We start from the raw sequence: 23,414 nt of genomic DNA on the forward strand, positions 1-23,414 counted from the left end.
TTGGCAAAGTAGTATCTCTGCTTTTTAATATGCTATCTAGGTTGGTCATATCTTTCCTTCCAAGGAGTAAGTGTCTTTTAATTTCATGGCTGCAATCACCATCTGCAGTGATTTTGGAGCCCCAAAAAATAAAGTCTGACACTGTTTCCACTGTTTCCCCATCTATTTCCCATGAAGTGATGGGACCAGATGCCATAGTAGGCAGTTAATAAATATTTGTTGACTGCTAGAAGAATGAATGAACCTGAATTCTATGTCAGATTTCCAGGAATAAATTTATGGTGCGTCAAAGAAATGGATAATATATTAAAGGATACAAAGAAACAAGCAACTCAGGGCAATAGGAAAATATGTAGGAAAATAAGATTGTTAGGGTTAGGTTCAATACACAAAAATATGTAGCAAATTTCTATGACTAGTGTAAAAATTGGGGTGATATATTTGGTTGAATTTCTTAGTTGTCGTAGAGGAGAGAAATGTAGTTCATTGCAAAGTTAATGACATTAAAATATACTGGTTGTTAAGGCAAAGATGAGCAGTTCTGACCGCGCCTGTTTCTCCCTGGGGTGTTCTGGGGGGGCCAAGGGCTCCCAGGTGATCTGCTGTGTGTTGTTTGCCATTCTAGCTGCTTCTGAAGCCTTTTTTGATAGGTTTTCTTTGTTTCTCACTTCGTTTTTTTTAAAATACGATCTGATCAAATGTTTCTCAAGAGAGGTATCCACATTGCTTTATACCTCCCTTTTTTTGCTTGAGTTCAGTTTCCATTATAGAACTGAAGAAGTTAAAAAATATTTTTCCCTTAACATGTGGTTTAATGGTTTTTCAAGCCTTTGACTTTTTATGTATGTATTTTACCAGTCTTTGGTTATAAGTCAATTAAAGTGTCTAAATCAGCACTTTTAGGTACTTCTCTCCAGAACATTTTGACACCTGAGAGTTTAGCTTGAAAACTGTTACAAATGAATTTGTGTTTCATAACTTGTTGCTCTGCTGACCTTTCGCTTGCAATGGCATTACTGTTCATTTTGCATTTTTCTCCAGATTTTGCAAATCACTCTTAGACAAAGAATGGTGATACATTTTAGCAAAAAAACTTTTGACTTGTTTTAATCTCAAATTTAGAAAGATAATTTAACTCCTAATTGAGAGTATAGCTGTTTCCTCTCTTAATTTTTTATTTTGAAAAACATTTAACTACAGAAATGCTGAAAGGATTATATCATGAATATTCATCTGTATATCCTTAATCTAGATATGACCATTTTAAACATTTTTCATGTTTTCATTCTCTTGTCTCAACACACACACACATATATACACTTAAACTTTAATTATTTTTTCCTGAATAATTTGAAAGCAAAATATTTTAACACTTTACCCCTAAACACTTCAGTGTGTATCTCCTAAGAACAAGGACTTTAACATGATCACAACACCATCATCACACCTAAAAAAATTTAACGCTGACAAAGTAATACTTTGTGTGTTGGTGATTTCTTATGTAACACAGCGTTTCAGTACTTTGTGACTTAGAGCTGTAGCGTGTATTTTGTTTTGTGATTCTGTGCAGTGCTTGGGTGGTTCCTTGTCTTGCCTGGGCTTTCTTACGCTACAGAATCCGTCTGGTGGGAGGAACTGCACTGAGCCCAGCTGGGATCAGAAAGATTCCTTCTTAAATTTTGACTCCTTCTTTTGACTGGATTTCTTCTGTGGTGATTTTGTTTTTCTAAAGCCTTAGCAGAGCCTGTGATCATAGTATATGCTGACTCTTCATCTATGATATCTTTCAGGAACATCATAATGAATGAAGGCAGCTGGGGGATCTCTCACACGCGTGTGCCGACCGAGTCTCGGCCTGGGCACGTGGCCATGATTGCAGGGTTTTACGAAGATGTCAGCGCAGTTGCCAAAGGTACTGTCTCTTTAGACGATTTTTATCACATGAAGAAATTGATTGCATAAATATTGCTTCTTTAATACTGAAGCAGTTGCTTCTTTTGTACTGACACAAAGCGAAGTATGTTTTGAGACCCTTTTGACAAGTCGTTTAGCTTGCCTAACTCAACACACACTGGGACTGACTCAAGAATAAAACTTTAATCTTATATCATCATGTCCTGTTGATAGAATAGGACTGCATGGATCTCTGGTTTTCCTAGATGTTAACTCTCAGAAGTTCAAAAGTGATTCTGTATTTTAGTAAGAAGTCAATTAACTGTTGTAAGCTTTTTATAAAAAAAATTTGTAGTGTAATACAGGTAACAAAATCTGTTGTTAGTTTTGCATTTTTTCTGCAGTTAATCCTCTTTGTTATTATTTGAAAAATACTTCTTCAGGAGCCATACCAATACGTCACCATCTAAATATTACTATTGTCATTGTTTTTTTTTCTCAATTACCTGAAGGATGGAAGGAAAATCCTGTAGAATTTGATTCTCTTCTTAATGAAACCAGGTACACATGGTCCTGGGGAAGCCCAGACATCCTGGCTATGTTTGCCAAAGGTAGGAGTCACGGATTATATTTCCCCAGATACTAAGTAGGCAATAAATCAGTATGGTAATTTAAAATATATACTACATTTTACTCATTATGAGATACATGTTTTGACATATTTAACGTCTCTGAAGTGAGTGTATATTATAATAGATGTGTGAGTTTGACTTTTTTTCATCTTAGTTATACTTAAAATGTTGGATTATACAGTTTAAATACCTTGGATTCAGTGAAATGGTATATAATTCTAACATCTAACAGCTTTCTAATTTTGGGTAAGTTAGATAACTTCTCTAAATTTCAGTTTTCTTTTTTGTAAAATGTGATAATAATAATTTCTATCTTATAGGTTTGTTTGGGGAGTTAAATAAGTTAATTCATGTGAAATATTGACCAAAATGCTTATTACAATGATCTCATTATGATGGTGATGTTCACTTACTTTGATTAGTAAGTTAGTAGATAATCACATAAAGATTTAAATGTTAAGATTTATAACTTCTATTTTCATGTATTCAGATCATACCATTGAGATTTGTTGTATTTGTTGTGTTTCTGTGCATGAATCTGCAAATATGAGAAATCTCTTGATGAGAAAATTCATTTGTGTCATTTTCTAGAATCAGCTGGATTCCACTTGAATTTTATGTTATTCAGTGCTTTTTAGTGGGAGCATTGTAGTCATTTCACCTAATGAAAAGGTTTGGACCTTTAGCCATGGGTATAATTATACTATAAATTATAATAATTGGAATTATTAAAGATTATTCTATATCTCAAAAGCAAAACAGATACTCAGAATTTTCTGTACGATAGTTACAGAACATTATTATGTAGAGCAGGTTCAAAAACTCATACTGCTTGAAGTTCAGTTCAGTCGCTCAGTCGTGTCCGACTCTTTGTGACCCCATGGACCGCAGCACGCCAGGCCTCCCTGTCCATCACCAACTCCCAGAGTTTACCCAAACCCATGTCCATTGAGTCGGTGATGCCATCCAACCACATTATCCTCTGTCATCCCCTTCTCCTCCCGCCTTCAGTCTTTCCCAGCATCAGGGTCTTTTCTAATGAGTCAGTTCTTTGCATCAGGTGGCCAAAGTATTGGTGCTTCAGCTTCAGCATCAGTCCTTCCAATGAATATTCAGGACTGATTTCCTTTAAGATGGACTGTTTGGATCTCCTTGCTGTCCAAGGGACACTTAAGAATCTTCTCCAACACCACAGTTCAAAAGCATCAATTCTTCAGTGCTCAGCTTTCTTTATAGTCCAACTCTCATATCCACACATGACTCCTGGAAAAAACATAGCTTTGACTAGATTGACCTTAGTTGGCAAAGTAATGTCTCTGCTTTTTAATATGCTGTCTAGGTTGGCCATCGGAGAAGGCAATGGCACCCCACTCCAGTACTCTTGCCTGGAAAATCCCATGGATGGAGGAGCCTGGAAGGCTGCGGTCCATGGGGTCGCTAAGAGTTGGGCACGACTAAGCGACTTCACTTTCACTTTTCACTTTCATGCATTGGAGGAGGAAATGGCAACCCACTCTATTGTTCTTGCCTGGAGAATCCCAGGGACAGGGGAGCCTGGTGGGCTGCCGTCTATGGGGTCACACAGAGTCGGACACGACTGAAGTGACTTAGCAGCGGCAGCAGCAGCAGCAGTGGTGAGGATGAAGTTGCTATGGTTTACTAAACTCACCTCCCTACTTCTGACTGCAGTTCATAGGACAGGATCAATGCCTTAACTGGAGACAATCCAATAGGAGTGTTCCATTTCTTATAGTAATTTACAGTCCCACTCAGATCTTTACTTGGGATTTGAAGAGTAGAATGGTTGAGAAGTGGAACCGGTATCGTTAGAGCTTGCTGCTAAGTCGCTTCAGTCATGTCCGACTCTGTGCGACCCCATAGACGGCAGCTCACCAGGCTCCTCTGTCCCTGGGATTCTCCAGGCAAGAACACTGGAGTGGGTTGCCATTTCCTTCTCCAATGCGTGAAAGTGAGGTTGCTCAGTTGTGTCCGACTCGTAGCAACCCCATGGACTGCAGCCTACCAGGCTCCTCCGTCCATGGGATCCTCCAGGCAAGAGTACTGGAGTGGGGTGCCATTGCCTTCTCTGATCATTAGAGCTTAGCTTGTCATTTTTAAAAGAGATTGTCATTATTTTGTTATATCTCTTCCTTTTGACCTTTAAGAGGCTAACACAGAAATTCACTAGGTTGATTAGATCCTTAATAAAATCATACAAGTGTTTAAGATTAATATATTTGTTGACCCTTTCAAACTATTTGGCAATTATCAATATTTTTTCTCATATATTGAGGAAAATGCATGTATTTTATGAACAAAAGAATTGAAATATGTGAATTTTCTTCTTGGTTAGGGAATTTTGTAAAACAGGTGATTTAATCTGTTTTAGATTGTACCATTCCTAGATGCCCAAATTCTTTGATTAGTTTCATCCTTACTTGAAGGCAAACTCCGTTGTTTACTTTTGTGCTATTATATACTAACTAGCATTGTGATTTTTTTTTCTTAGCATTTTAAATTACAACTCACTTGTATCTGCCAACAAAGGTCTAGTCAAGGCTATGGTTTTTCCAGTGGTCATGTATGGATGTGAGAGTTGGACTGTGAAGAAAGCTGAGCGCCGAAGAATTAATGCTTTTGAACTGTGGTGTTGGAGAAGACTCTTGAGAGTCCCTTGGACTGCAAGGAGGTCCAACCAGTCCATCCTAAAGGAGATCAGTCCTGGGTGTTTGGAAGGAATAATGCTAAACTCCAATACTTTGGCCACCTCATGCAAAGAGTTGACTCACTGGAAAAGACCATGATGCTGGGAGGGATTAGGGGCAGGAGGAAAAGGGGACGGCAGAGGATGGGATGGCTGGATGGCATCACTGACTCGATGGCGTGAGTCTGAGTGAACTCCGGGAGTTGGTGATGGACAGGGAGGCCTGGCGTGCTGCGATTCATGGGGTCGCAAAGAGTCGGACACGACTGAGCGACTGAACTGAACTGTGTCTGTAAAATTGGAAAATGTTATCGTGAGAACAAAAGCAGCAGCATATGCTGAAGCATGCACTGTGGTCCATGGCGCATCGTTAAAATGTTTCCCCCAAATTTCCTCTTCAGGTGACCTTAGAAGCCATATTTTTACAGAGAGTTACGACGCATCCAGTGAGGATTTTGGTGCCCACGATGTGACAAAATTGGACACGTGGGTTTTTGATCATGTGAAGGTACGTGCTATTGAGTGGCTGCGCTGCAACACACTAGATGCAGGTATTTGTCTAATGTGCAGGGACTGTCTAGTACCTGTACCTAGTGTGCTAGAAACTGCTTTGGTAATACATCCATCTTAGTTTTTTCTGCTCGGATGAATTTGAAAGTTCCTTATTGTAGCATACTATTTTGAAAAGACTGGACTCTAAGAAATTGCACATTCTACACTAAACATACAGATTTTTTAAAAATTTGAAAAAGTAAACCCTTTTCAGTTCCCCACTTCTACAGTGAAGTGAGCCCTGGATGGGATTCAGGAACCCCACATTTCATTCCTCATTTGCTGAATGAGGTTATTCACCCCAGAATAACCTTTCTGGTCTTTTGTTGACCACAGAACCAGTCTCTTACAAGCAGTGATGTATGTTAAAGTCTTTTGAATGTTCAAATCTAAGGCATTTATTGTAAAACAAGGTAGATATTTTACATATTTGTAAAGAAAAATTAGATAATCAAAAAACAAGTTCATAAGTTAATCATAATAAAACATTTGAGTCCCTTTAAGAAATACAGGTTGTGTTTTGGACTCTTTGTTAGTGTCAGTCCTCATGGTTTCACCAGGAATCCAATAGAATTTATGTTTTCAGAAATTGTGAGAAAATCTAAACTCTGGATATTGGCTGACTCCTATCTATCATTCTCTTCCTTCTCATCTCAAAATTGGAACTCATAATTCATCTATTGTAAGAGGCATTCATTGACTGACCTTTAGTGATTCTTCTTTTTACCAGTAGTGTCTCTAGACTGACATTGTGGGCTCTCCAAAACACAGTCATTTTTTATTGCTTGTTTGTAAACAGTCAGTAGGTGTCTGCATATTCATCAGGAGAATGCATGCACTCTCCCACAATGCATAATAAAGTGCTCAATATGTTCTTTGATAAACCCTATTTCTTTCCTTAGAATTTTTTTCCTTAAGATCTTTTCTTACTTAAAGTGAAAGTGAAAATCTTCAAGTTAAATAAAATCTCTTTACAAAATTAGCAAATGATTTTGCCCAGTATCACTTGTTAATATAATCAATTTACATTAGTATTTGTGTCAAGGCCCTTGGCTTCTAACTTCATAAGCATAGCCAAAAATGTGCAGCATCATGGGTTTGATTCCTTGTGGACAGGCAGACAGAGTTAGTGGCTGGCTTGATTCTATGCGTTTTTTACCTTATTTCAACACTGCTATTGACCAGAAAAAAAAATTCCCCATAATTTCGTAAGATATGATAGAGGTATGTACATTAATCAGGTAACAACAAAAATATGAAATCATCCAAGTCCAGTCTAAGCCGAACAGTTAGAGGAAGACCTTCCTGTGACTTTTGAGGTAATCTATGGAGAAGCCTAGGAGACAAAGAAACGGTTGGACCCGGATTGCATATAGAGAAGAGTATCTCAGGCCAACAGCATAATGATAACTTGGGCTCCAAAGAACTCTGTAATAGAGGAAAATATTGCTTTGAAGTTTGTTTGTCTCTCCGTGAACGATAATGCCAGTAGGCAGCCCAGGATTGATGCAGTCCAAGGTTGCCGTGGTGGCTCCCCAGTGTCGTTAAGACCCGGTCTCTTAAGCGTCTGTTCTGTCCTCAGAGCGTGGCCTTAGCTTCTGAGTCGTCTTACGACAGGAGATGCTGGAGTTCCAGCTATTATTTCAGTGTTTTAGGTCAACAATACACGGAATTGAAAAGGACCTTCTCTTCTACTAAATTAAATTTATTTCAAAAAGACCTTAATAAATAGTTAAATTTATTTCAAAAGACCCATCGTCTTTTGACTGAAGTGTTTGATTTCTGTCTCATTGGCCATAACCAAATAGGTACAGACAGGTAGCCATGGGAGAGAATAAGAAACATGTAGGTTTTAAGTTTGAAGCACTGACATGGTCCCATAAAATCAGAAGTTTTACTTGGAGAAAAAGGGAGAATGCATGCACTCTCCCATAATGCATAATAAATATTTAAGTACAAGAAGGAACAAGTGCCTTTGAGCTAAGAAAAAAATGGAGTTGGTGGGCATAATTGTAGTAAATATTGGGAGTGGGGAAGAAGCTAGGAGTGTATATCCCCTCCTGCGTGCAGAAGACCGACTTTTTACAAGGCGGTGGGAATCTGTCAGGTTGAGCTCTGCAAGGTTAGTATTTCATGGTTTCCCAGATCGTGTGTCCACTTTTGAATGAATAGCACTTTTTACAAAGCTGAATCATATCAGTCATGAAACAGATTGTAAATTTGACTCCAATTCAATTGCTAAGTTTTTCTGTTTCTCGTCAGCTTTTCAATTACATCTTTAGAATATAAGTCCTTAATCTTGAAAAACTTCCCATTTCCATCTAGATTTAAAGTTTCTTAGGGCTAATTAGAATGTATATGAAAGCTAGGGGGCCATTTTATGCTTTTAAGGATGATTATGTTTATTTATGTTTATATTTATTTATGTTTAATTTCATCTGTATTCCTTTTTTTTTTCCTATTCGGAAATAGATAGTTTCTCTAATGGCACCATTTATATTTTTTAATGTTTGTAATAATGAAGAATTCGTTGAAGGAATACTTCAGGCTTTTATTGGAAAGTTAAATACCTTGTTAAAATTAACATCTTATATAGTTAAAGACATTTATGTGAATAATCATTCTATATCTTGGCAGTCAGTTGACTTATTCAAAATAATTTAAAAGTACTTTCCATAGGCGCTTGCTTACACGTTCATGTGTGTGCAAGTACAGGATGAGCCCTCTTCTCAGAGGGCTTTATGAACCCAGTTTATCATTGTGAAATTAATCATTTTTGAACTGTATTTCCATTCATTATGTGGACATTTTTCTATCATACCTTGTGAAGCACAGATGCGAGTCTTGGGACAGTAGAAATAGGCTATTTGCTGTGTTCCAAGGGAGAGGTTATGGTTGAACTGGGGTGCTAACACGGGACAAGAAGCAGGAAAACATTTAAACTCAGGAAGCGTTCCTAAATTGTTGCCATTAGTGCTATTTTATTGTTGGCTCGTGTCAAAATAGTTCTCCAGTATTATTAGAATTTCATGAAATTGAGATCCCGTCTCTATAATCTTTTTTCAGCCTAATTATAACACGGAAAATAGCTCACTTGTTTTTTGAATGTAGATGTCTGAACTGACAAGTACTTTGTGTTGGTAGGTCCTGGGGACAAATTTAAACAAAATAGGACAATTTAGTTTTTTAGTTCTGTATAAGTTTAATTAAATGTTTTATCGGAATTATTTTTTAAATAAAATTAATGAACTAAAAATTTCTAACTGATTTGTTACATATAGGAATTCTTTCATGCTGCCAGAAACAACCAATCTTTGTTTTCTAAAGTAAATGAAGACAAAATCGTTTTTTTCTTACATTTATTAGGAATAGACACAAATGGACACGCTCATCGACCATCATCAAGGTAATGTTAATGCCACGCTTACTTTCATGGTTTTGAGGGAAATCCCTGTTCTGTTTGAACTTTTAAAGTACTATAATGTCTTCTTTGTAATGATCACAACAGAACTTGTATTTTAAATAACTCTAGAATACATTCTCAGTTATTTGTAGTATGATATTGTGGCTAAAATCACATGTGCTGTGACCACACTACACATTAATATAAGTAAAATATGTTCTGTACATGTGTTCCATATGACTCAGTTATCAAAGCAGAAAGAAAAAGATTATATTTCAGAAGGATTGTAATAAATTTTGAAACAAAAAGCATTTTTATGATAATATTTATATCACAAAAAGTAACTAGCTGTTCCTTACATTCCATTTAAACAGTGCTATATCTAGCAGATGATAGTATAAAGTTTTGTATCCTATATTTCAGTAGCTCTCCTTATATAATAGTATAAAGTTTTGTATCCTATATTTCAGTAGCTCTCCTTATATAATAGTATAAAGTTTTGTATACTGTATTTCAGTAGCACTCCTTATATAAAACAGCAACTGTTTTTCTCACTTTTGCAGAGCATAAGATAGGAAGAATTCATATTATGCTTTTATTTTTCGTTTTAGATTAGATTTAGATTAGTCTAACTGGTAGTAAAGTCTATTAACTTCCAGTAATGAATACCTCATGCTTCTCATCTTTAACACAATGCATTGTCTTAAGTAATAAAACTTATACTAAACCACCCCTTGTTCAACTGTATGGAAAGCTTAAATATAGTTTGTCCAAAATGTATTATATCATATCATAAACACACTAAAGAAAGAAAATATTCTATAGCTGAAACAGTGATACTTAACCTGTTTGATAAATGTGGCAAAAGCAACATAGTTTACATTATTAGAGACATGAATTTAAAAGTCATCATTGTTGCATTTGAGACTTAAAAAGCATTCATGAAAATCTATTTGCTGATCAATACTTTTTTTAAAAAAAATTCTGAAAATGATTTCAGATTGTTTTACTTCTTTAAGAGAGGAAAAAGTGATTTTAACAATCTACAGAGCTCTGATTTAAAAACATTAAGGTTGAAATCTGAAAGTATTTTGGGAGTTATTGACTTTTCATAAATTCGTGTTGAATAAATTTGATTTTGCCAAATTAATGTAATTAATATAATTTGCTCTTCTTTTTCTTTTTAAACAGGGAATATTCAGACAATATTAAATTAGTTGATAAAGAATTGAAAGAAATTGAGTCTACTGTTAAAGATTTTTATGGAAATGATGGGAAAACAGCATTCATCTTTACCGCTGACCATGGCATGACAGACTGGGGTTAGTCTATCTCTAAGTGATATATACTTTATGATTAAAGTAGTGGTTAATGTAGCTTGCAAATATTTTAGGGTATTGCAGAGAATTAGATGTCTTAGTATATGCAAAGTGTCTAGCACATAATAGCATGCATAAAATGTTAGTGTAAAAAAGACTAATCTTATTTAGTGTTTCTTTTAACTACGAAAGGAATATATTCTCATCTGACCTCCCAGGTGGCACAGTTGATAAAGAATCCACCTGCCAGTGCAGGAGACAAGAGACACGGGTTCAGTCCCTGGGTTGAGAAGATCCCCTAGGGTAGGAAATGGCAACCCACTCCAGTATACTGGCCGGAAAGTTCCATGGACAGAGCCTGGAGCGCTACAGTCCACAGGCTTGCAGAGTCGGACACAACTGAGTGTGTGCACATGTGCACACCCACACCCACACACACACACAGAGGGACCCCCCTCCCCCAAACCCACGTTATCTACCTAGAAGTAACTGTATGTGATGGCATAGGGCGTGAGTTTAAGGTGGTGTTGCTGGGGGACCTAGGGCTACTGACCTTGTCCACTAGAGGAGACTGTCCACTCTGCCAGACTCCCAAGGCAGACACAGTGTCCAGAGAGCAAATCAAGGCAAAGCGGAGACTTGGGTCCCCGAATCACAGTGTAGAATTCTGATGAGCGGGTCCCACTTTATAAGGGGGTTTGGGCTACACCAGCCAGAGTGGCCAGGAAGAAAAGCAGACCGAGACTCTGCTGTCCTCTTCAGAGCAGACCTGGCCTCAACCGCCCGCCCCAAACCTGGGCAGTTACTCCCCAGAGGAGCCTTCCCTGTGGTTTCTGCCTTCGCTGCCCTCTGGTGGCGTCTCCTCCAAGCCTTGGTTGTTGTTGCTCTTAATCTTCTTTCAACCAGAGCCACTCCACGGATGTTCTGGTTTTTCTTTCTGCCTGTTTGTTGTGATGCTCTGATTTGCCTGGAGAATATTTTAAAACTAATTGTTAAATAGAGATGCAAGCTTTTGGGAGTGTGGTGGCGGAAATTAGCTCTTTATGGGTCAACCCTTTACAATGAAGTATTAAAAAATATTTAGGTCTAGGTTAATCAGGTATAGATTCATCTTTATGTACTTACATTGCTCTTTGTGTCTTATTTGTAGGCTCCCATGGAGCTGGTCATCCTTTAGAGACTTGTACTCCTTTTATCGCTTGGGGAGCTGGAATCAGGCTTCCCCAAAAAGTGTCAGCTCAGAAATTTGATGACTCATATTTGCAAGGTAGGTATGCTTACCTTTATTGTTTTTATGAATGTGACATTTTAAAATCAAAGTTTAATTTTAAAAAATGACTTTTCAAATTATAGCTTTCATTTTGTTATTTGTGACATTACTATTTCTGTGTATTAGTTTTGTATAGTTTATATTTCATTTATGATATTCAGCTTAAAATACACATTATTATTTGCCTTATGAAAGTTCAAGTGTACTGTTCTTTTTTCACAAACCTTGTTACTCTAGGACTCAGATTAAACCCTTGGCTTAGATCTTACCTGCAAAGACTATCAATCAGATGAGCCACACATATGTCATAATTTATGTTTCAAAACTGGGCAGACTTTGCCCTGTCTCTAGTACTTTTGAAGGCCTTCTCTGTTGTGCAAGCCTCCTTGCACAATCCATGATAAAAAGGAATTTCTTTTTCCTTGGAGCTCTGGTTATCTTGTAAGGTAAGGGTCTTTTTAGAATTTCAGAGCTTTTACTAATTGGACAAAATAAATTGCTCCCAAGTGTCCTTCTCTGAATTAGTTGTGTCAACTCATTCAAAGTACTTGTTAAGAATATAGATTTTTTAAAAAATTACAGATTTCTAGACCTTGTCACTAGATATTTCAATTCCATGAGTCTGGTTGAGGCCTGGAAATTTTCTTTTTAAAACCTTCTCCAGGGATGTGAACTCACAGCTGTATTAGGTGTTTCTACTAGAAGATTTTTGGGTTTATATATTAAAGTTTTCTTACATGTTCTGTCTTTTTTTGAATTTTTTGGAGATATAATTCTCATACTATGAAATTCACGTTTTAAAGTCTGTAATTGAATTTTGTTTAGCATGTTCACACGGTTTTGCCTCTACTATGCAATTTCATTGCTCTCCCCCACCCCACAAAAAAACCTTGTCCATTAGCAGTTGCTCCTCACTCCCCTCTCCATTGTATGTGTATAAATCATATTCTGTTCAGTTAGCTTATGGGCATTTGGGTGGTTTCCACATTTGGGCTATTTTACAATGATACAGCGAACTTTTTTGTATGGGTATGTGTTTTTATTTCTCTTGGATAGATTCCTAGGTGAGTAATAACAGTCATATGTTCCTTATGTTTATTTTTCCAAACTGCCAAACTGTTTTCCTAAGCAGCTGCATCATTTTGTATTCCTATACTCTGTGTTAAATAGATTGTTTTTGTTGTTTAGTTGCTCAGTTGTGCCTAACTCTTTGAGACCCCACGGACCATGGCCCACCAGGCTCCTCTGTCCATGGGATTTCCCAGACAAGAATATTGGAGTGGGTTGCCGTTTCCTTCTCCAGGGGATCTTCCTGACCCAGGTATCAAACCTGCATCTCCTGCTTGGCAGGTGGATTCTTTGCCACTGAGCCACCAGGGAAGCCTGTTAATGGATTAGATTGGGTCTAAGTAGGAGCTAGGTTAAACGGTATGTTTGTACTTAGGAAACAGAACTTTACTTTGGCAGTTGATTTCAACCCACTCCAGTATTCTTGCCTGGAGAATCTTCATGGACAGAGAATCCTGGCAGACTGCAGTCCATGGGGTCACAGAGTAGGACAGACTGAGCTGCTAAGCATGTGCTGCTCTCACATTTGGAATCAGTGGTGGCAGGAGCATCAGAGCCAAAAACGTTCATGTATTTTGCAAGCAGCTGCCGTTACAAATGGAGAAGGCAATGGCACCCCACTCCAGTGCTCTTGCCTGGAAAATCCCATGGACAGAGGAGCCTGGTGGGCTGCAGTCCATGAGGTCGCTGGGAGTCGGACACGACTGAGCGACTTCACTTTCACTTTTCACTCTCATGCATTGGAGAAGGAAATGGCAATCCACTCCAGTGTTCTTGCCTGGAGAATCCCAGGGACGGGGGAGCCTGGTGGGCTGCCGTCTACAGGATCGCACAGAGTCGGACACGACTGAATCGACTTAGCAGCAGTAGCAGCAGCCGTTACAAAAAGGAACAGCTTAGATTGCCTACCGGACGGTCGGCTGCCTTAGTAATCTGAGCGGGACTGTCGCTGCTGTCGTGTGACAGCTGTTATCATTGTGCCTTTTGCTTCCATCTTTCCTTCCTTAGCCATTTGATGTTTTGAAACAATTATCCCCTAATGAGCATTTTGGAAGTTTAATAAACTATTACAGAAAATATCAAATATATTTTATTGAGTTACTCTTTTAAAATTCTAGTTTAAAAAAGTTTGCAGCTCTGCCTTTTTAGCACCCTTGTGGTTCATACTTGGCTTAAAATCGACTGTCCCAATACTTTGTTTTTCCATTGACCACCTGTAATAATAAAATAACTTCTTTTTTTTTTAATTCTTAACATCAGCACTTATGTTTATTTGTATCTTTCAGAATGGAAGTTGGAGAATTGGAAGAGACAAGATATTAATCAGGTATTCATTATATTTAATCATGTTCAAATTTAATTTTCTCTCCTATAAGAAGTTTAGAACAAAAAAATCTGGGAAAGAAATTGTATTAAAGATGATAAAAGATTTTTCTAAAACATTTCATTTACTAAGAGAAATCCTGCTAGTGTGAATATTTTCACCCCGAGTAATCCTTTTTTGGCAAAATAAAGCAGCCTCAAATAAAACTGAAAGGAGAAGACTGCCTCCAAATACCACTGGCTAATTACAGACTTATGATGCAAATTGAAATGTGCACGCCTGTTACATTTGTGAGGCTTTTCTGTCATGGGCGCCTTGCTCAGTTGCTTTCAGCACAGATCTAATAAAACCCCGTGGTGGGTTTCTTTCCTCTTAGTGTGTCAGTTACTGTTTCTCTTTTATTAACACAAGTTTTATCTTTAATTCTACCCCCAAATTTTTACAAATGCAGTGGGAAAAAGTGACAAGAGTATATAGATTAGAAACCTGACATTATGGGATCCTTACGCTGTAGGAGACCTTACATCACAGGACAGTGCCGGCCGATCGAATAGTGAGACCGGCAGCCTCACCTTACATTATAGGGATCCTTACACTGTAGGAGACCTTACATCACAGGACAGTGCCGGCCGATCGAATAGTTAGACCGGCAGCCTCTATGTGACAAGAGTATATAGGTTAGAAACCTGACATTATGGGATCCTTACACCGTAGGAGACCTTACATCACAGGACAGCGCCGGCCGATCGAATAGTTAGACTGGCAGCCTCACCTGAGGTAGGAAGCACAGAATTTTCTTGTGCTATGTAGATAGCTGTCTGCAAGTGAAAGGCATGGTATCGTTGGTGTGTGTCCTCCAGAATGGCAGGAATATCTTACACCCCCTCCAGGTCACCTCACACGTTCACCTCAGAAGCTGGATTTCCTTACTGTGGAGGATTAACCAAGGCCTGGGGTCTCATTTTCAGCTGTGTGCTTACAGAAGCCTTTTCTTTCTCAGCATATTAAGAACGGTCTCATCTCTCCAGATGAATGCTTATTACCCAAGCAAATGAAAATGTGTAGAATTGGATAGCAGTCTATTAATTTGCAATAAAAACCACTGTCAGAGGGATAGGAATATCTTGAAGTTCATAAAATAAGAGCATGTATTATTTATAGCCAGACTGGATTGTAATCAAACAGTGAATGCCATTGCTCTCTGAACGCCGCTTCAGACCTGCATTAGATGAGAGTTCTACAGTCATCCCTTCCGCCAGTGTCGTTCTGAGTCTGCAGTATGTGTAAGCCCTGTGCAAACATTAGCACTGACACTCAGCATTGACATACTAACATTAAACTTCATGTGACAGCTATAATGGTGAAGAAAAAAGAGACACAGTCCCTCCCCTAGGAAGCTTATAGTTTAGGAATAAGATAAATTTTACATTTATCTTTACTTATACAAATAAATGTAAAATTATAGCGGTGATAAGTGCAGCAGAGGAGGCCTGGGAAGCCATGAAGGCGTAGAGCAGATCTGTCCGGTGGGCTGTGTGGTCAGCAAAGGCTTCCTGAGAAACTGAGGCCTGAGCTGAGACTGAGCCTGAGTAGAGGAGGCCAGGCCAGGGCAGGAGGCGGGAGCTTCGCAGGCCAAGGGGCAGCGGGTGCCCAGAGGTCTGGGAGGGGGCACATGCCACTTCAAAGGACCCTGAAGAAGGCGGGTGAACAGAGCACAGACACCGTGGTTCAGTGGGAGGCGGAAGGCAGACGCTGGACCGTGCAGGGCCTCGTGGGCCTGTGGAGTTCATCCTTAAGTTGGGGGAAGCCCTCCTAGTGTTTGAAGCCTGGGGGGTGGCATGATCTGAGGTTTTACGACAGGGTCGTCTCTCTGTTGGAGGACAATTCAGAGGCCAGCAGTGGAGGCTGGGGAAGGAGAGGGTGCAATCAGGCGGCCAGGGGTGTTGTCAGTTTTCTGTGAGATGGGGCTTGGTAAAGAGGACGTAGATGGTGAAAGTGAGACAGACTGAGAGCCTGGGACGAAACTCCAACTTTAAATGAGGGCTTGAGAAGTCAGCTCTGAATGTTCATTGGAAGGACTGATGCTGAAGCTGAAACTCCAGTACTTTGGCCACCTGAAGTGAAGAGCTGAGTCATTGGAAAAGACCCTGATGCTGGGAAAGATTGAGGGCAGGAGGAGAAGGGGACAACAGAGGATGAGATGGTTGGATGGCATCATCGACTCAAAGGATGTGAGGTTGGGTGGACTCTGGGAGTTGGTGATGGACAGGGAGCCTGGCGTGTTGCAGTCCATGGGGTCGCAAAGAGTCGGACACGACTGAGTGACTGAATGAACTGAACTGAGAAAGTAGGAGACTGGAGACTCTAATTGCGGGGTTACAGAGACCCAGAGGGGGTGGTCTGCACAGTGCCGAGTGGTCGGATCATTATAATCACAGCAGCGTCTGCAGCTGCTGGTTAGTGTGGGATTATTACACACTAGTACTTTATAAATTGTCTCATTGGATCATGCTATAATTCTGTAAGGGAGAAACTTTTATTTATTTTTTAACTGACAAGGAAAACTGAAGCATTGGAGAGTTGAAATAACCTGCCCAAGGTCTCAGAGATCACAAGCAAAGTGTTTGAAATTGGGCATTCTGACAGCCAAGCACTTGATTGCCTGAAACATTATTGGGACTAATACAAAAGCAATCAATTAGATGTAGAAAATGGAGGTTATTAGTTCTGTAGTGAGTGCAGTCTACAGGATGATAAAGAGTGAAAACAAGCTAGAGCAGCCCAAGGACGGATGGGGAGGTGAGGCCATGGAGACTGGATGCGTGGACCGCTCTTCTGGACACTTGGACCTGGAGCTGCTGCTGCTCTTGCTAAGTCTCTTCAGTCATGTCTGACTCTGTGCGACCCCATAGACGGCAGCCCGCCAGGCTCCCCCGTCCCTGGGGTTCTCCAGGCCTCCAAAGCCGTGCTCGAGGACTTGTGTCTAAAGAGCCTCTTATCCTGCTTGATGCCTTTTTCTAGACGTCACTGACTGGCCAGCCAACCTCCTTCTGCTGTATTCTTTCTTTAATTAATATATAATATATGTGTATATATATATCTAGTTGAAGTCTACTTTTGCTGTTTATTTTCTGTCTAGTAAGCATCCTTGTCATAATACCCCAAAACTGTTACATTAGGTGGTCAGGCTTTTAACTTGTAGAATAAGTGACTATTCTGTTTTATATGTTTTACTTTGGGGCTCCTAGTGATTTCAAATTTAGGTTTTCATACATTCATGTACCTCTAGCAAATGACATTTTTTTAGAGATCAATATCTACTGTGCATGGAATAAGTATTTGATGATAATGGATTAAAATGGATATCATGGTTATCTTTCAAAATACAGTTATACAAATTAAATTACTTAATGTCCTTGTTGATCTGTCGCTGTCTTAGATTTAACGTCTTCTGTTTGCAGGCTGATGTTGCACCGTTGATGGCAGCTCTTATTGGAGTTCCCTTCCCTCTTAATTCAGTGGTAAAGAGTACAATTTTCTTATCAACTCTCAGAATAAAAGAAAAATTATCATACAGTAAAATTTACTTTTTATGTGCTTCTGAATCCATTTAAAGAAAATTTATTACAAAGATATTGCTGGTTTGCTAGATCAGTGCTCCAGAGACTCAGGACAAAGAAAGTCACTGCAGTTCCTTGGCAGAGCCAGTCTGCAGGGTCGCCGACCCGCATCGTGCCTGTTGCACCGTCTGTTCCTTGACCCTAAAGCTTCAAATTCCAGTGTTTGTTAGCATTTGAGTGGTCCAGCCTGGATTACTTGTCTACCCTTCAGTATGGGAAGGCAGGGGACCTCGTTAGACCCACTATGCTCCATCTAATATCTCAGCTTCCAATGGAAATGTTTTTAAGATGGGAGCTGGATGCTGAAAACCTAAAAGACAAACAGAATCCATTCCCATCAGCCATTCTTTTTAGCCCTTCAGCTCAAAGTTTAAAAAAATAATATCATCTGCCTCAGAGCTCTGTCATTTGATCCCTGTAGTCATAAAGGTGTGTGTGTGTCTGTAACTGAAACCAGAGTTGCAGAAAACAGCCTCACTTTTACATACAGTGTAACAGTGTGGAGCTTCCCTGGTCACTCAGTCGGTAAGAAACCTGCCTTCAGTGCAGGAGAACCCGGGTTCGATCCCTGGGTCAAGAAGATCCCCTGGAGAAGGAAATGGCAAACCACTTCAGTATTGCCTGGAAAATCTCATAGACAGAGGAGCCTGGTGGGCTACAGTCTGTGGAGTCACAAGAGTTGGACAGATGTAGCAGCTAAGCCCTGAGAGCACACTCCTGTTTTCTTATGTCTTTTTTTTAGTGTGCTGGCTGTGGCCCGCCACAGTAGCGTTTCGTGTGTGCAGAGCATTTAGTGCACTGCCTGCCATATAGCAATCTTTTGATAAATTTTAGGTTTTATTGGACTTAATTCATCTCTTTTGCTTTATTTATTTTATTATATGTATTTTGTGAGAAAAGTAATAGAACATTTTTCAGTTACGATTTAAAAAACTATTTTTTAATTATTCTAAGAATTTATTTGTCCATATGTCTTATCTCTATTGCTTCCCTTGTAAGTCTGTTTTGTTTTATAAGAATAACCTGAGCTTTGTTAGTGCTAATATTAAACCAGTGTTTATTATTTACAGGGAATCATTCCTGTGGATATGCTTAATACCTCTGATCTCTTCAAAGCAGAGAGCATGTTTACAAACGCAGTACAGATTCTTGAACAGTTCAAGGTAAAAGAAGACCATACACAAATACGGCCATGATTCCAATTTTAAAACTGAATGTATCTTGTGGAAATATTTGATTTTGCATTTTAAGAAATGATTTTCATTATTTATTATCTTTAAATTGTTTGTATTTGACTAGTGTCCTGAAGTTTCACATTTCTGAGATGCACTTCTCATGAATCAGTTTGAGGGTGTAGAATTAGCTCTGAGGAGCGTCCCGAATTGGTAGATATCACATATGCTTATAAAGACTACAAACCAAGTCTCTGTCAATGGAATCTGCCTTGTAGAAGTAGTTTTAGTGATTGCAGCATTTCATGTCGTTCTGCGTATATTATTATTTGCATTAACAACTTACAGAAATGACCATTTTACTGAAACTTGCTGTTATTCATAATACTGTTAATGCAGCATGGCTTATTTTGTTTCCTAAGAGTTAAAAAGTATAGCTTAATTATATGACATTTTGCAGGCTTGATATACTTCATCCTCAGCGTGTTGTAATGGTACCATATAGCATTAACATTTTCTTTAAATATTTATGAAGTAGGATACTAACACAAAATTCCATTTATTTCTATCGCTGAAGAACCATTTTAATGGGTATTTGTATTTCGAAATGAAATTAGTTCATTTTTTTCTCTTATCTAATATAAAATATTTTCACGCTTGGTTCCCAGGTAAAAATGACTCAGAAAAAAGAAGCTACTTTATCGTTTTTGTTTACACCATTTAAGTAAGTCTCTTATGTTTTTTATTAACTTGTAGGAAAGAATTTTCCATTGAGTTTGAATGCTTGACACAATAGATTAGGTTCTTAGAAAATTTGTCTCTTTTGTGTACATGAGTGTCATATACCAAATGAAAGCCTCTTCTGTCGTTTTGCAAGTAATGAACCAGGTGCTGTATACCTTTGAGTGGCTCGTAGAGGGGATACAGGGGTGTAGAAAGACAGGAAGCATGAAGGAGATAAACTCAGCACGGCTTGACTGGGGAGGGGTGCGGCTCTTAGCCTGGCCGAGGAGGGAGATGCTCATGCCATTCTGGCTTACAGAAAGAAAGGAGAGCTGGCGTGAGAGGTGAGGCTGGAGGCTACTGAGCTCAACTTGCATTTGAAGATACATGAATTAGTTAGAAATAGGGATTTGGATCACAAGATAGAGATGAGAGTTGGTTAGGAGGATATCGGAGCCATCAGCATAAAGATGGTGGTGGAAACCATTGCACATGTAGGAGGCCTAGGGTGAACGTATGAAGTGAAAAGGCCAATGGTCTACTTCTGGGAAACACTGACAACTGCTTGGGCAAAGAGAAGAGCAGGTTTTGGTGGGGAGCAGATTGTCCCATCCCAGAAAGATGTGCTTTCCTTGAACTGGGAACGGGGTTATTTGAGACAAAACCTGGCTGATCCACTCTGGTGGGCGCCTCCTGGGGCATCGTGTGCAGTTAGCAAGGATTCCCATTGAATTAGGAAGGATTTTTCTCTTGACCAAAATAAATACAATTTGTTTGAAATATGGGTAGTAGGGATGTGATTGCGTGACTTCACTGGAGTCGTTTTTGACAACTTACACAGCGTGCTAAGTTGCTTCAGGCGTATCTGACTCTTTGCGACCCCATGGACTGTGGCCCACCAGGCTCCTCTGTCCATGGGATTCTCCAGGCAGGAATACTGCAGTGGGCTGCCATGCCCTCCTCCAGGGGATCTTCCCAAGCCAGGGATCGAACCCACATCTCCTGCATCTCCTGCACTGGCAGGCAGGTTCTTTTCCACTAGCACCACCTGGGAACCCATCTTCTATAGCACTAGTGTGTGCTGAGTCGCTTCAGTTGTATCTGACTCTGCAACCCATGGACTTGAACCCGCCAGGCTCTTCTGTCCATGGGATTCTTCAGGCAAAAATACTGGAGTAGGTTGCCATTTCCTTCTCCATATAGCACTAGTGGTCAATCCTAAAGGAAATCAACCCTGAATATTCATTGGAAGGACTGATGCTAAAACTGAAACTCCAATACTTTGGCCACATGATGCGAAGAGCTGACTCATTGGAAAAGACCCTGATGCTCGGAAAGATCAGGTCAGGAGGGGAAGAGGACGATACGAATGAGATGGTTGGATGGCATCACTGACTCAATGAACATGAATTTGAACAAACTCAGGGAGATAGTGAAGGACAGAGAAGCCTGGCGTATATAGTTCACGGGGCTGTAAAGAGTCAGACACGACTTAGTGACTGAACGACGGCAACAACACAGCACTGGTGTAACAGTCGCGAACTCGAAGCGTTTACCCTCGGAATCACATAATTACCAGTCAGCATGGCAGCTTGCTTCTGTGCGTGCGTGTGTGTGTGTGTAGGGGAGCAAAAACAAAGCGAAATTAGGATTTCACAAGTCAAAATTAATTATATAATGATATATATAATAATGTTAGTGAAATATTATACTAATTATATATGTCAAAGGTAGAATTATCATTTGGAGAGTGTCCCTAGCTGTAAGGTCATCACATATGCTTATAAAGACTATAAGCCAAGTCTTTATCAATTAGAATTAGAGTTAGAATTCTAATCCACCAATTGGAATGTTCCCTATAGTATATCATATAGATATCATATGCATCTGTTTATTAATAACACAGTAGTATAGTCAGACCTAACTAAATAAATAACTAAATAAATATTTTATCAATTCTTGGTATGAAGAAAATACACAGGACGTTGAAAATAACAGCTACCTTAGGTCAGCAACCTTACAAAGACTTACCAGGGAGATGCTCTTCTGCAGGAGGTTCAAGTGCACGTTGCCTGATTTCTTCCCCTCGGCCCGGGAGCTGACTGTGACCTTGCCCTGCTCTGAAGCTCAGCACCTGCCTGGCAGCCGCTGCTAGCTTTGTGTCAGCTGGGGACCTGACAGAAGGGCTGATTCTCATCCATTGGCTCACCCATCCTGCCTGCAAACTTTTCTGGCTGAAAAGCACCACGTGTCAAAAGCCTGCAGCATGACCAAAAAAGCCCAAGATAAAATAAAAAATTAACTTACGAGGAAATAGATAGTTGAAGGAATAGCAAAGGACGAAAAACATTAAAGTCTTGAAATCCTCAGAAGTATCTGAGAAGCTGTTTTATCCATAAGACAAAAAGTGGCTCAAACTTTACAAAAGGAGGAGTATAGGGTGCATTGTTTAAAAATGGGAAATGTGTCTAAAACCTCATGGAATGATAAATTGTACAGGAATGAGGAAAGGGGAGGCCAGTCTTCCAAATTAGAACAGCAAGTAGACCTCAAATGAAGTGAAATGGATTTTCAGTAATATATGGATTGATGAGGAGCTAGAGGAAACACTAGAAGTCATCATTTCTTCATCCCTCTTGCAGCGGAAACTTTAGGAAAAGGAAACATTTGTTTACAGTGTGCGACAACCGAAGATGTGACGTGATTTGGAACAACTGAGGGAGACGACTTGGTCAGAGCAGACATAGGGAGGGGTTCATTTCTGTATTGGGAAGCTGAGAGTTGAGAATGATGGGGCAGAGATTTATTGGTTGTCATTATGCCCCTCTGTACTATTTATTATTATTAAAAATTATATTTGTGTATATGTGTGTGTGTGTGTGTGTGTAAGGCACTTTCAGTTCAGTTCAGTTCAGTCTCTCAGTCGTGTCTGACTCTTTGCGACCCCGTGGACTGCAGCACACCACGACGCCTCCCTGTCCATCACCAACTCCCGGAGCTTAATCAAACTCATGTCCATCGAGTCGGTGATGCCATCTAACCATCTCATCCTCCATCATCCCCTTCTCCTCCTGCCTTCAATCTTTCCCAGCATCAGGGTCTTTTCAAATGAGTCAGTTCTTTGCATTAGGTGGCCAAAATATTGGAGTTTCAGCTTCAGCATCAGTCCTTCCAATGAATATTCAGGACTGATCTCCTTTAGGATGGACTGGTTGGATCTCCTTGCAGTCCAAGGGACTCTCAAGAGTCTTCTCCAACACCACAGTTCAAAAGCATCAATTCTTCGGTGCTCAGTTTTCTTTGTAGTCCAACTCTCACATCCATACATGACTACTGGAAAAACCATAGCCTTGACTATATGGATGTTGGTTGGCAAAGTGATGTCTGCTTTTTAATATGCTATCTAGATTTGTCATAGCTTTTCTTCCAAGGAGCAAGTGTAATTTAATTTCATGACTGCAGTTACTATCTGCAGTGATTTTGGAGCCCCCCAAAAATAAAGTCTGTCACTGTTTCCATTGTTTCCCCATCTATTTGCCATGAAGTGATGGGACCAGATGCCATGATCTTAGTTTTCGGTACGTTGAGTTTTAAGCCAACGTTTTCACTTTCCTCTTTAACTTTCATCAAGAAGGTCTTTAGTTCTTCCCTTTCTGCCATAAGGGTGGTGTCATCTGCATATCTGAGGTTATTGATATTTCTCCTGGCAATGTTGATTCCAGCTTGTGCTTCAT

General features: G+C 39.5%; 1 protein-coding gene across 4 annotated transcripts in view; it reads left to right on the forward strand.

Annotated features, from left to right (window-relative positions):
• Window positions 1-23,414, forward strand: part of PIGN (phosphatidylinositol glycan anchor biosynthesis, class N) — a 106,540-nt gene that overhangs the window by 9,663 nt on the left and 73,463 nt on the right. For 2 of the 4 annotated variants that reach the window (XM_010854751.1, XM_010854748.1), the window contains 10 exons: window positions 1,791-1,912; window positions 2,406-2,504; window positions 5,631-5,737; window positions 9,063-9,187; window positions 10,376-10,506; window positions 11,654-11,770; window positions 14,128-14,168; window positions 17,627-17,686; window positions 18,856-18,948; window positions 19,626-19,681. In XM_010854751.1, the coding sequence (XP_010853053.1) occupies window positions 1,801-1,912; window positions 2,406-2,504; window positions 5,631-5,737; window positions 9,063-9,187; window positions 10,376-10,506; window positions 11,654-11,770; window positions 14,128-14,168; window positions 17,627-17,686; window positions 18,856-18,948; window positions 19,626-19,681 (941 nt within the window). In that variant the 5' untranslated portion in view covers window positions 1,791-1,800. Of the gene's footprint in view, window positions 1-1,790; window positions 1,913-2,405; window positions 2,505-5,630; window positions 5,781-9,062; window positions 9,188-10,375; window positions 10,507-11,653; window positions 11,771-14,127; window positions 14,169-17,626; window positions 17,687-18,855; window positions 18,949-19,625; window positions 19,682-23,414 lie in introns of all 4 variants that reach the window. The other 2 variants (XM_010854749.1, XM_010854750.1) reach the window with 2 other exon arrangements.

Source organism: Bison bison, unplaced genomic scaffold (genome assembly GCF_000754665.1).
Source record: "Bison bison bison isolate TAMUID 2011002044 unplaced genomic scaffold, Bison_UMD1.0 scf7180017864349, whole genome shotgun sequence".
Classification (NCBI taxonomy): Eukaryota; Metazoa; Chordata; class Mammalia; order Artiodactyla; family Bovidae; genus Bison; species Bison bison.